At 37.5% G+C, this 13,459-nt stretch overlaps 1 protein-coding gene across 2 annotated transcripts in view; it reads left to right on the top strand.

Moving 5' to 3' along the window:
- The window catches only part of LOC114245948 (uncharacterized), a 94,519-nt gene extending 81,279 nt beyond the window's left edge, over positions 1 to 13,240 (top strand). For both annotated transcript variants that reach the window (XM_028178278.2, XM_028178279.2), the window contains 4 exons: positions 1,686 to 1,803; positions 9,577 to 9,684; positions 11,610 to 11,826; positions 12,306 to 13,240. In XM_028178278.2, coding sequence (XP_028034079.2) covers positions 1,686 to 1,803; positions 9,577 to 9,684; positions 11,610 to 11,826; positions 12,306 to 13,010 — 1,148 coding nt within the window. In that variant the 3' untranslated portion in view covers positions 13,011 to 13,240. The remainder of the gene's footprint in view (positions 1 to 1,685; positions 1,804 to 9,576; positions 9,685 to 11,609; positions 11,827 to 12,305) is intronic.
- Positions 13,241 to 13,459: the final 219 nt, after the last annotated feature.

Below are 13,459 nucleotides of genomic sequence, written 5' to 3'. Positions count from 1 at the left end.
CCCATTTAATCGTTAAAAAAATAATGAATATAAAAGCTAAATCTACATTAATACTATAAAATGTCGTTCGTCTCGGTGTGCCTTTCGATAACGGCTTCCCCCAACTTTTTTCATTGCTTTCTGTCTGCTGCTACTAGTATCCAAAAGGGTCCGGAGGTAATTTTCAGTTCATCCTCCTTTCTTCCTGCTTTGCGACTTCAGCTCCTCGAACCATCACTTGGGTACCAAGCTGTCACCTGTTTGCTCCATTTCTCCTTTTTGTAGCACATGCCCTGTTCACCTCCATTTGAGTTGATAAATACATGTTAAAATGTCTTTCGTTAATTTGGTTTTCCTTCTGATGACTATTATGTCTATTCAGTTAAAGGAATGAAAAAAAAAATGGGGTCGCAACTAAAAGCTACGCACCCTTACAATATACTATAAAGTACATTACCTGTTTGATCAAACGGTACTCTTACTCTCACAGGTGAAAGGCATGAATGAACACAAAAAAACCATAACTTTCAAATCACATCATCAATTGGTTGCAAATATAATGAAAAGTCTGCGTTTGTTGTCCATAAATCTATCCTTAGGCCAGCGATCTGATTCCAATATCTGCGGACCCTCTAGTCTCACATACCCTAAGCGCTCCCTAGACGCGGGGACGTCGTAGGAACCACGTGCCCCAGCACAGAAAATAATAATAGTTTTCATCATTAGATCTTCAATCAAGGAGAATGCTACTATTTTATTCAAACTTTTAAGGGCCTTATCACACTAGCGGTTTGCGAACGGCTGCGGGGCGAATCAGACGCGTGGCGGATACGCAACGTCTTTGTCACGTATTATATTTGTAGCGAGTTAACGACTTACAATAAATACACTCAGTAACAAAATGGATTCCAACGAGGAAACATTGCTGAGTGCTGTTGGTTTTGTTACTACAACGACGTCGGAGGCGAAAACGAAAGCATCGACGAATTTGGGAGGGTTCATTATCAAATAATCGAACGGAAGAGAGCGACTACTTTGTGTTTCTTTGCAAACGAATACAAAATAATCCAAAACAATTTCGCTCCTACTTGCGAATGTCAATACCTGCATTTTATGAGTTGTTGCATCTGATACAAACTGACTTAAGACATGAAGACACACGGTGTAGGGGTTGACGTTTATACGAGACAGTACAAAATGGCGTTTAAGCTGCTATTCAGGGCGTACTCGGTCCGCTGCGCATGTGCGGCGTCATTACGGATCATCCCGATCCATTAACGGTGCGTTTATGTACCACAAGCACCGGTCACCGTCCTCGTCGAACCCGTCGCTCGCGACGAAGGGCTCGACGAGTGAATTAACCCATAGACACAGCCTACTATACTGAGTTTCTCGTCGGATCTTCTCAGTGGGTCGTGTTTCTGATCCGATGGTAGATTCTGCGAAGCACTGCTCGTGCTAGGACCAGTGTTAGCAACACTCTTCGTTTGAGCCCCGCGAGCTCACCTACACGTCAAGGAGAAGCTGAAATAGCCTCTCAAGCATAGCTAGGCCAAAGAAAAAAAAAATGCGCGGCATGCGTGTTCGTTACACGTCCGCTCCGCTTTGAGAACGCCCGCAATTTACTAGTATGATAAAGCCCTATTATATATGATATTATTATACATAATCTGGGTAACCGTAACTTAGGTGTATTTTTATTTCAGGCTCATCAGACGTACGTGAAGGTCGTTGGTGCAGTTCGCCCCAGCCCGCCTCGCTGTCCGCTCTTCCACCCGCCACGCTCGCCACTCCGCTTCATCAAAGACACCACTCAGCTATAGTGTGAGTAAAATAAATAAAAAAAATGTCGTATTCGCTATTATAACAAGACTTGAAAGGATTCGTTGATAAATATGCTGTTTCTAATTTTTCTAATAAAAATAAACGATTTTCTTCAAAAAGTACAATTATAAAAATTATTAAATTTATTATTAAGGTTAAAATAAACTATATCTATTTGTTCTTTAATTCTGCACGTAGACACTAAGCTACGTAGTACCTCTTCAGAAACTTTTTTTTAGCATCAACAAATGAATGCACAAATGGTTTCACTAGTAAAAGATAAATGAAGTAAAACAACATATGCTATTTATACATGAGCGTACCGTACTTAAGTGGTCGTGCATTACACATTAATTAAAATAATTAACATGTGTAGTCGCGTGATGCGTCTACACACACGATGTATGTTCGTGAATGAAACGATGATAGATAAAATGACGCTTTGTTTAATATACTCTTTCATACACACATTAATAATACACACTTTCAAGATACACAGTAATAATTTCTATTGAACCTATATAAAGTGTATTGTTATGCAATTCAACAATAGTCAGTTTATGTTAGCGACGATTTCAAATCAATACCTAACGTAAGATTGTTCAATATTAAGATTATTAAGTAATTTAACCATCGGTTTAATGGAATAATACAGTCTTTCGATAGTAATGATAACCTATGATTGATTTGTTTATTATGATAAATTTCTGCCTTATGTTTGTTTTGGAAAATTAAATACATTATGAAAAACCACATCAAAACTATATTTTTTATTATACAAAAGACGGAAACCTAGACACGGGCTAAACAGAATTTAGTTTATTAGAACACAAATAACAATAAAAATAATTTACGGTATCTTTTGTTTTTTTATTTATATTAAACACACATTATCTTTCTACTAATAAACATCAATTGAGCTGAATTATAGCGGCTAGTTTAATTGTTTTCACAATTATATTCCGCATCAAGACATTAATTCGTTTTTTCCTTGTATTTCAAAGCGACATTTTAGCAGCGACACGCGCCATGTTTGTTCGCATTGTCGCACACAACGCATAGAATAGACGCGAGCGCGCGCGTGGTGCCGTTATTGTTACAATTTTTTTAAACCGTTTATAAGATTTAATTTTTGTTCTCCGGTGAAAAAACGTTAATTTGAAAATGGATTGAAGTGAAATTCTCTATGCAGAGGTCAGTAATAGTCACATAGATTCAAGTTTGTACACATAAATATATTTTCGTAAATTTAGTGTTGTTCTCTCTTTTCATCTATTATATTCTTGTATTAAACTACATAACGTTTGAAAATAGGTTATATTTCTATTGGTATTGACATTAATTTACCATTTGAAACTTTTTAAGACGTTAGACCTTAAAGACTGCAACTATTAAGAATATTTTCTGTGTTTTTGCATTGCGTAAATGTTAAAATCAAGTCTAATGTCAAAATGACTGTCATTAGGGGCATTTAACGTCAAATGTCATAGGTCAAGTGCCATCACATTATGAACGTTATTGCCGCAAAAACAGACCTTCAAATAAATACTTTACAATGCCTATTTATTTACAATATAATTCAATTGGCTTCACAAAAAATATCCACGGTTATACAATTTGCCTCAATGCTAATATCATATTCTGATCACGAATGCATTAAAAATATTAAAGCTAAGTAAATGATTTGTTACTGGCAGGTAGTACTAGGCTAGGCTGTGCTCTTGATATGTATGATGTCCACGGGAGACGTAGCCCTATTAAACCAAAGATTTGCGCGTCTCTTATCAAAATCATAATATCGATAAAATCGAAATTGTAAAAAAATATTCACTATGTAGCATTTTTTTTAATTCCACACTTAAAGCACTTAAAGCAATGCCCTTGCGTGCATTTTAAACAAGATGTCACCTAGAATTCTGTGACAGAACTTTTTTACAGACGCCTAAATGTTGCTTAGAACATTTTCAAGATAACTGCAAATATTTAAACAAGTTCAGAACAATAACATTTGGACCTTCGGCAATTCCCGGAATTCCCCCGCCCTTTTTTTCTTGCTCATGTACGCAGACGAGCGTACGGCCCACCTGATGGTGGGTGGTTACCGTCGTCCCTGGACGTCAGCAATGCCAGGGGCAGAGTCAAGCCGCTGCTACTGTTTGTGAAAGACCTCCCCTTGTCGTTATATTCGAATACTTCATAAGCTGGATTTTTTTGAGCTCGTATGCCGACATCTTATTAAGAATAATTGCAACATGCGCTTTTAGCATTGTAATGGACTATTAAATCGTTATCAGCACATTCAGCCATTTCCTGTTTGTATCGGAGAACTGGCCCACGCAAAAATTGCAGACGAACAGTGAAATTGTTTCAATAAGCAAATAATCAGTATAATATTATATAACACTTAGGATTTTTCATTTTATTATTGCTTAATTGGGTGGATGAACTCACGGGCCACCCAGTGTTAAGTGGTTACCGGAGGCCATAGACATCTACAACGTAAATGCCGCCACCCATCTTAAGATATGAGTTCTAAGGTCTTAATTTTTAACAGTACAACGGCTGTCTCGCTCTTCGAGCCGAAACGCATTACTGCTTCACGGCAGAAATAGGCAGGGTGGTGGTACCTACCCGCGCGGACTCACAAGAGGTCCTACCACCAGTAATAACCAGGATGTAATCATTCTAAGGATAAATCATACAATCAAATATGTTAAGTCAAAAAAACTAACTAAAAAGTCTGGCCACAAAATCTTAAAAAAAATTGTCAGTAAAAATGTTGTGGTGGATGAAAGCAACTTACATACATACATACTTGTTAGGTTATATTTCTTATTTTGGGAAGTAGTATAATAATCGAACAACCAATTTTACTATACAGTAATGGTAATGGCAATATATAATTTTCTATCGATTACCATTCTGCCTATATCTGCCTCGAAACAGGCGATATTCCGATTCTGAACGCTTCACTTCAGTCAGGAATGTAGAAAAAAAATTTAAGGTTATTTCAATAATTTTCGCGCCAAAAAGTAGCGGAAATTTCAAACAAAATTTTGATTACTTTTTTTATATACGAGTATTAAAACGAATACAGCCTTCGTTAAAATACAATAGCGTGCGAGAGATGATTTGAGGAACTACGGTGTGTGAGCTCAGGCACTGCGTTACCTACATTCATACAAACATATTCGCTCTTTGGGATGTACATAAAGTACAATTTTAATCCTACGTATATTAAGCAATAAAAATAAAAAATAAATATGTTTGTATTATGAATGTGAAAGTTTGTAAGAAGAATGTATGAATGTATGTTTGTTACTCTTTCACGCAAAAACTACTGGATGGATTTTGATGAAACTTTACAAATTTTATAGCTTACACATCAGAATATATAATATATAAATATATCATGTGAATTACCCAAAATATAACGATAAGTGTCAGAAAAGGTAGGAAAAAGTCTGCCATCTGCGAGCTATTCTAGCGTGCGCTGCAAAAACCGTAGGAGTTATATCTATGTATATTATGTATAATGGAAATGATTATCTTAAATAGTCCTTCAATAAAGCTCACGACAGCATATATCAGTGTTACTCTACACTCTACCGTGTAGGTGAGCTCTCGGGGCTCAAACTGGAGGTATTGCTAATACTGGCCCTACCAAGAGCAGTGCTTCGTAGAATCTACCTCCGGATCGAAAATTTCAATGGGTGGTAGGACCTCCTGTGAATCCTCGTGGGTAGGCACCACCACCCCCCCTATTTCTGCCGTGAAACAGTAATGCGTTTCGGTTTGAAGAGTGAGGCAGCCGCAGTAACTATACTTGAGACCTTAGAACTTATATCTCAAGGTGTGTGGCGCATTTACGTCGTAGATGTCTATGGCCTCCGGTAACCACTTAACACTGGGTGGCCCGTGAGCTCGTCCACCAGTGTAAGAAAAATAAATAAATAAAAAACGCGTCCCACTGAGAAAATCCGGCGAGAAACTCAGCGGGGAACTCGCATGTCTACAATACGTTAATACCAAACAAAAGACCCATTAAAGTATTCAATTAAAATTTGTATTGGCGAACGTTCGCGTAATCGACGCCCGGCTTCCCGTATCCGGAAGTATCGCAATCGTGATTACTCCAAATTAATAACCCGTGCTATTTTAACAAATAACAAGGTTGTATGTGTTAATCAAGTTTTAGTTGTAGTGTTTGTGTTACATTCGGATCGAGTTAATTCGAAATGATATTTTTTGACACAAAATACACCGCGGTCGAAGTGACTGTAAAGCCCAAAAAATCCAGTTAAATAACTATTTGTTTATTATTGAGATTCTGTTTAAAATGATCCTGCTCAGTTTTATGCCCATTTTTCTGGTGTTTCATCAAGTCCTGGAATGAAGTCCCGATGTTCTCTATTTCGTGTTATTTTTCTCCAGTCAAGTCATCTAACTTCTGATAAACATCTAACCAGATTTGAAAGAGGTACAGTCGAAATCCCTAAATGAAAACCCTGATGCAACAGCCCGTAGGCACTATAGAGTGCCCTTATACTTCAACGCTTAATTCCCTCTATTTTACATCTCAGAACATAACTATTTTAAATTGTTTTTTTTTAATCCACAACCACATGGCCGTCACACCCAGAAAATAAAATACATTTATTAACTTTCCTTTTTTTTTGTAGAAACTGCTAAGATCGTATGCAGCCTGCTGATGTCTGAGCCGATTCTAACAAAGTCTTTTAGTCTTGTTGCTTCATTAGTACATGATATTTATAACAATTACAGACATCTAGTTCATTACATACATTTAATTAACGCTACTTTTTACGGTTTACATTTAGAAATCTTTACAGTTTCCGTGGTCGCAGATGACTGAGATAATGTGACAACATTAATATACGCAAGATTAAACCATAAATATAGTATCAATTATATATACGAATTGTGAAAACCGAATAAAAAAAACATACATTCATGTGATAATAGCTCTTATGTTACGCTGGTCGTAACACACGTAGCACACGTTAATACTTAAAATCATAACGTTTCCTCATTTAAATTATAATTTGAATGAAAAGCCCCAAAAAACCACAGACCGTATTATACGCACTCTTGCAAAATGAATTTATACACAATGATGTTATTAAAAATTCACGTTATAAATATATAGAGCGAGTTGAATGTATGTAAATGTTTTGTTGTCAAGAAATAATGTGAGCATCGTATAGTTGCCTTGACGAGGTAACTGCTCGTGACAAATTACGCTATGTAATAATTATTTACTCTGTGGCATTTTCAAAGTTTCATTAAGATTTCATTTTTTTCATTCACTTCAGATTTTAAATCCATATTACATTAAAAATAACACTTCACATAGAATACAAAAAATAAAATAAAAACAACAACAATTTCGCAATAAAATTAAAACAAAACTACCTTAACCTGGTTTGGATCCAGAGTGCTCAACATGCATTAATAAATTAGATCAAGATATTTACTATGAACATATTAGTGGTAGATTCTGCGAAGCATTGCTCATACTGGGGCTAGTGTTGGCAAATTCTTTCAGGTTGAGCCCGTAAGCTCAGCTACCGGCGAATAGGTAGGGGATAAAAGCCATCCGTGGTTTGGGTCGCGAGATGCGGCGTGTCAAGTATGAGCGCTTTATGTACCAGACAACCAACAAAACGGCGATAGCTTCTATAGGGCTTTTTGTTCCATCATTACTGCGCAGCCGGTCATCGTTCTCGTCGAACCCGTCGCTTGCGACGAAGGGCTCGACGAGTAAATTAACCCTCAGACACAGCCCACTGAGTTTCTCGCCGGATCTTCTCAGTGGGTCGCGTTTCCGATCCGGTGGTAGATTCTGCGAAACACGGCTCTTGCTAGGGTTCGTGTTAGCAACGTCATCATGTTTGAGCCCCGTGAGCTCACCTACTAGTTAAGGCGACGCTGATATAGCCTCTTAAGGCTATAGGAAAAAAAAACTGCGTAGTTATCCGATAAGGTCTAGTTTAATATCCCCAAGATGATGACTAACGAATTAACAAATTTATCCTAATCATTGAACATCAAATAACTCACGGCTCTAAATTAATGATTATAATTTATAATACGTTTATACATATTTGGAAGTTACATGAAGTTGGTCTTCATTGATAAATCAACGATGGCCCGCAGCTTTTGAGATCTTTTCTGGCGTTATCATGTTTTTAATTTGGCTGTTACTCACTTGTGCTATTCGTATTCTATTTATGAAGAAGTAGAGTCCCTGTCAATAGTCACCGCGGGATAGCGGTTTATAACCACACAGTAAGAAGCTGATATAATAATATAATTGTCGTAATATCTAAGTAAGGCGTGACGTTTGCGCTCGACGGGTCGTCTTGCTCCGGCGACCGACCGTGGAAATTCTCTTTTGAGCTTGTTAGAGCTGCCATTGTCTTGAAGCATCAAGAACGATTTGTATGCAGCTTTTATTAATGGTTGTTAGATACTGTTTTTGTTACAACTGATAGTGTTTCTATTTTTTTGGATAAATATGTATATACGCACCGGTCACCAAAAAAAAAGTCCTCGCCGAACACGCAACTTTTTTTTAATGCTTAGATGGGTGGACGAGCTCACAGCCCACCTGGTGTTAAGTGGTTACTGGAGCCCATAGACATCTACAATGTGAATGCGGCACCCACCTTGAGATATGTTCTAAGATCTCAGTATAGTTACAACGGCTGCCCCACCCTTCAAACCGAAACGCATTACTGCTTCACGGCAGAAATAGGCAGGGCGGTGGTACCTACCCGCGCGGACTCACAAGAGGTCCCACCATCTTGCGACGAAGGGCTCGATGAGTAAACCTGAAGAAACACTAAATAGACAAAATAAAACAAATCACAAAACTTCACTCCTCGCGTTCCTGCCAAAAGGTGTCTTCAGTTTAAAAGATCCCCATTAAAACAAAAATGCAGTTAAAAGGATCGAAAAGAAAACCCATAATGAAATAAAAGATGACTCAACTATATCTAGATAAAAAGCAAAAGTAAAAACGATAAACATCGCACGTATAAAAAAAACGCATCGCGAATTTCAATCGACAAACGTGCCCCGATGAGACCGTCTGCAGCACCAACACATATTTAAATAAAACGCAAAACATTTAAATACAATTTAATGCGATTAAACGTTCATTAAGTGTCGTATCAATCGATGACTTGTGAGATAATGAAAGACGGGTACTGATAACGTTTCGAGAATACGACCCGGAGACACAGTTTCAAAAACCGGTCGAGAAGTGGGTTTTTGCTTGTATTTTCCGGGAAGGCTTAATAACACTAACGGCAACATTTAGAAATGTTTGGAACTCTATAAAAACTGTTAATTGCACAGGTGATATTGGTATTGGAAGTCGAAGATATTAGATAATTCGCTTACCCATGCTCTGAAAAATAATCCATTAATAATAATTAAAATCACTTTTACGTCAAAGTCGAAGATATTAGATAATTCGCTTTCCCGTGATCTAAAAAATAATCCATTAATAATAAGTAATTAAAATCATTTTTACGTTAAAGTAAAAATATTAGATAATAAATACGCTTACCCATGCTCTGAAAAATAATCCACTATTAATAATTAAAATCACTTTGACGGCTTAATAAGTATCGCGTTTTTTATTGCCATCATAATTATTTCGAAAGAAGATACAGGGTGATGTTTTTGTTATTTTAATGTTTCACACGGTGTTTAAGATTGTCTGTTTTCATTTGTTTACAGAACGAAGTCCACGTCAGTACTAAGCGGGGACAGCAAGGAGCCCGCGCCTGCGCCCTCGCCGGCTGACTCCGGAGTCTCGGAACTGGAGAGAGACCACCATGACTATAGGTAAATATTAGTATACCGAATCATCGAAGTTGCGGGTATATCAGCCCTTATCATGAGAAGTCAGCGATACTACTACTGCTGGAGACCGTTTTGTCCTCTAACTGAATAGATTTTTTTGTTAATGTTTGAAAACAACGTTGTTATAAGGACCTGCATTTTTAGTCATCAGTGATAGTTAAACTGTATCTTGTTTTACTAAATTAAGGCTACATCCAGCAGTAGAGAGATACAAGCTGATGACGAAAAGGCTGAATGTTAACCTGTAGAAAATATAAAATAACCTGTAGAGAATATTAGTAATGCATTTTTCAAGGTTTTTTTTTCATTAAAAGTAGTCGTGACTTAATCTTTATCTGTTCTGCAACAGACTTAATCTATACTAATATTATAAAGAGGAAAGATTTGTTTGTTTGTTTGTTTCGAATAGGCTCCGAAACTACTGGACCGATTTGAAAAATTCTTTTTCCATTATATGCCGACATTGTCCCTGATGAACATAGGCTACTTTTTTTAATTTTTTTTTTTTTTTTGGTTTCATGTTTGTTTTAATGTTTCCGAAGCGAAGCGAGGGCGTGTAGCTAGTGTTTAATAAGTTTCTTCGTGATAAAAAAAGGAATAGATACTTAATACGTATAACAGAAGTCTAGTAAGTTAACTAAATCGAAACGCATTAAATAAAATAAGTTGAGGATATATTCCAATACAATTGAGACTTATGTATCAGTTTGGGCTGTGATGTTGGTGCAGTGCTATTCGTATCAATCGACATCAATCAATGTCTTTATTTTTCATTTAGCTACTGTCGAATTTCATAAAAGAAATACCCATCAACATCTAAGGATAGCGTTACAATTCGTCATAAAACTATTTTTTACCGAAATATGTATTTTCATTTATCCAACTACGTCTTCAATATTAGTACACGTAATCCAATTTGTTGGTATTAAGCTCAAAAGCTTTGGCAATTAGCAGTAGTAGTTTTAATAAATTAACATATGAACTTCAGTATATAATAATATTATTTTGCTTATTTGTATTCTTATTTTTTATTTGAGAAAAGAAACAGTTGTAAAGCAGTTGTAATGGCACTTCATAAAATGCTCATTGATACGAAATATTTCTAGAAATTTGTGTTTCATTTGATAGTTACAGGGTTTTACTAGTAGCGGATAAATGTCTTTACAGCCTTCTCTGGCTAGAAGCAGGTCATTAAGCCATCAACCTTGAGCTATAAAATAGTTTACCTCCTAACCCACTGCTTTCGTTTTTACGACATAGCCGCGAAGATTACATTTTCACATACCACAACAAAATGTAGTGTTGATTTCAACGAATCTCTATACGGTTGAGGTAAAAGCTGAATGCCCAAAAAGACAGATATTAGGACATTTGTATTATTATTAGTCTTGAAATTTTATCTTTTTTTTTATTTATTGCTTAGATGGGTAGACGAGCTCACAGCCCACCTGGCGTTGAGTGGTCACTAGAGCCCATAGACATCTACAACATAAATGCACCTTGCGATATAAGTTCTAAGGTCTCAGTATAGTTACAACAGCTGCCTCACCCTTCAAACCGAAACGCATTACTGCTTCACGGCAGAAATAGGCGGGGTGGTGGTACCTACCCGTGCGGACTCACAAGAGGTCCTACCACTAGTAAAAATATTCGAAATGTTTGAAAATATTCGAGAGTAGTGCTCCTGTCAATAGAAATAAGATGATTTTTGGATTGAAAAGTAAAAAATCATAATATGCCAAAGTCTTTGAGTTAACTAGCAATTTAAATTGTTGATAAAACATTATTGGTATGTTAATGACGTCCTAAACGTTTGTATAATCTAAAATCTTCCTTGAAAATAACCACTGTAAATTGTATAATAATTAGTTTAAACATTCACGTTGGACGTTTATTTATTTTTCTAGTACAACGGACCGTCTCCGGCATGAAGCTCGTCTCCGGGCTCCCCGAGGCCTCATGCTACAGAGCTTCGGCAGCCGTCGAGACGAGAGGGACGCCGAACTCGCCAGGGTCAGGCGAGACAGAGCGCTCTTACGACAGAGACTTGAGGATACCGAATGGAGTCTATGCCAGCGGGCGGGGGAAATCGCTCTGTTAAAGACACAACTGAAGGACGCTCAGGTGAGTTCACCGTTAATCTGAGTGCTATTAGGGATTGAAGTCGTCGTGGCCTAAAGGATAAGACGTCCGGTGCATTAATATCTAGCGATGTGTTCGAATCCCGCAGGCGGGTACGAATTTTTGTAATGAAATACGTACTTGACAATTGTTCACGATTGACTTCCACGGTGAAGGAATAACATTGTGTACCACCCTGCCTGTTTCTGCCGTGAAGCAGTAATGCGTTTCGGTTTGAAGAGTGGGGCAGCCGTTGTAACTATACGGAGACCTTAGAAATCATATCTCAAGGTGGGTGGCGGCATTTACGTTGTAGACGTCTATGGGCTCCGGTAACCACTTAACACCAGGTGGGCCGTGAGCTCGACCAAGCTAACCAATAAAAATAAAAAAAGAGACAATGGTAACATAAAACGTACTCAAGTATTTACACTAAGAAACTACACTAAACAAAAAATCTATGAAAAATTTTTTGTTTATAGAACGAGCAGACAACAAAGGGCCACGAATATCTCACACTAAAAGCTGACTGCCGCCAGCTGAGGGAGACACTCGACAAAAAAGACAAAGAAATCATGAGACTCCGAGCCGAATCGGACGAGAAACAGAAAAACGTGAACAGACTTCAATCCGAAGTGGACAGACTCACGGCCGACCTGAGAGACAACATCGCGGACCTCAACAAAACAAAGGAAACGAACAAGAACGAAATAGACAAACTGAAGACCGAACTCAAGGAGCTAAGACAAGAACTGTCTGATGTTTCTCTAAGTGGATACGAGGGTATCGAATGCGGGAGGACGATGAGAGGGATATATGACGTTTGCAAAACAAATGAATACCACTGGACGTCCAGTGACTCGGCACTAGAAGACGCGGAAGTCCAAAGGCTGAATGGGGAAATGCCGGACGCGTGCGGAGACCACTGCCCCGCGAACTCAATCCTTGACCGCCTCAAGCACGAGTTGCAAAACAAAGAGACCCAATTCAACAACGAAAGAAGGAAATGGTCCGAGGAGAAGGACAAGGTGCTAAGATACCAGAAACAGTTACAGATGAACTACGTGCAGATGTTCAAGAGGTCGCGCACGCTCGAAGCCGAAGTCGACGGACTGAGACTGGAGCTCGAGTTGAGCAACAAGAACATGAAGAACATAAACAAACACGGGAAGGCAATAGAACTTTAATACCAAATCTAAAATTAATATTTATCTTACACATACTGTAAATATACGTTGTCGGAGTGTCTTGCCGGCGTCGGAATCGCGCGTAATAATACTCTGGCGGTGACGTCACTTGTTAGTTTAAGATATACGTTGTCTGTGGATTTCGGAAACGTGGAATCTATCGATTTGTGCTATTTTTATAAGATAAAAATAAGTTATTATAATGAAAATAAAATATTTCGAATTGAGAATTAGTTTTTTAATCGGTGTTAGTGATCGGTAGTCGAAATTCGACTCTAGGTAATTAATTGAAATTATTATGTTTTTGCACTATTATGATTCTATTGTCAAAGACAGATTTTGCCAGGACTACACTTTAAATAAATGTTAATAAAGACAAACAATATATTTTAATCTATTTTCAATTTGGCCACAGACTATAAGTAATAATAAAAGTTTTACAATAAACA

This window comes from Bombyx mandarina, chromosome 23 (genome assembly GCF_030267445.1).
Source record: "Bombyx mandarina strain Sakado chromosome 23, ASM3026744v2".
NCBI lineage: Eukaryota > Metazoa > Arthropoda > Insecta > Lepidoptera > Bombycidae > Bombyx > Bombyx mandarina.
The sequence above is the reverse complement of the archived record's forward strand: the minus strand, read 5'-3'. Positions and strand labels throughout refer to the sequence as shown.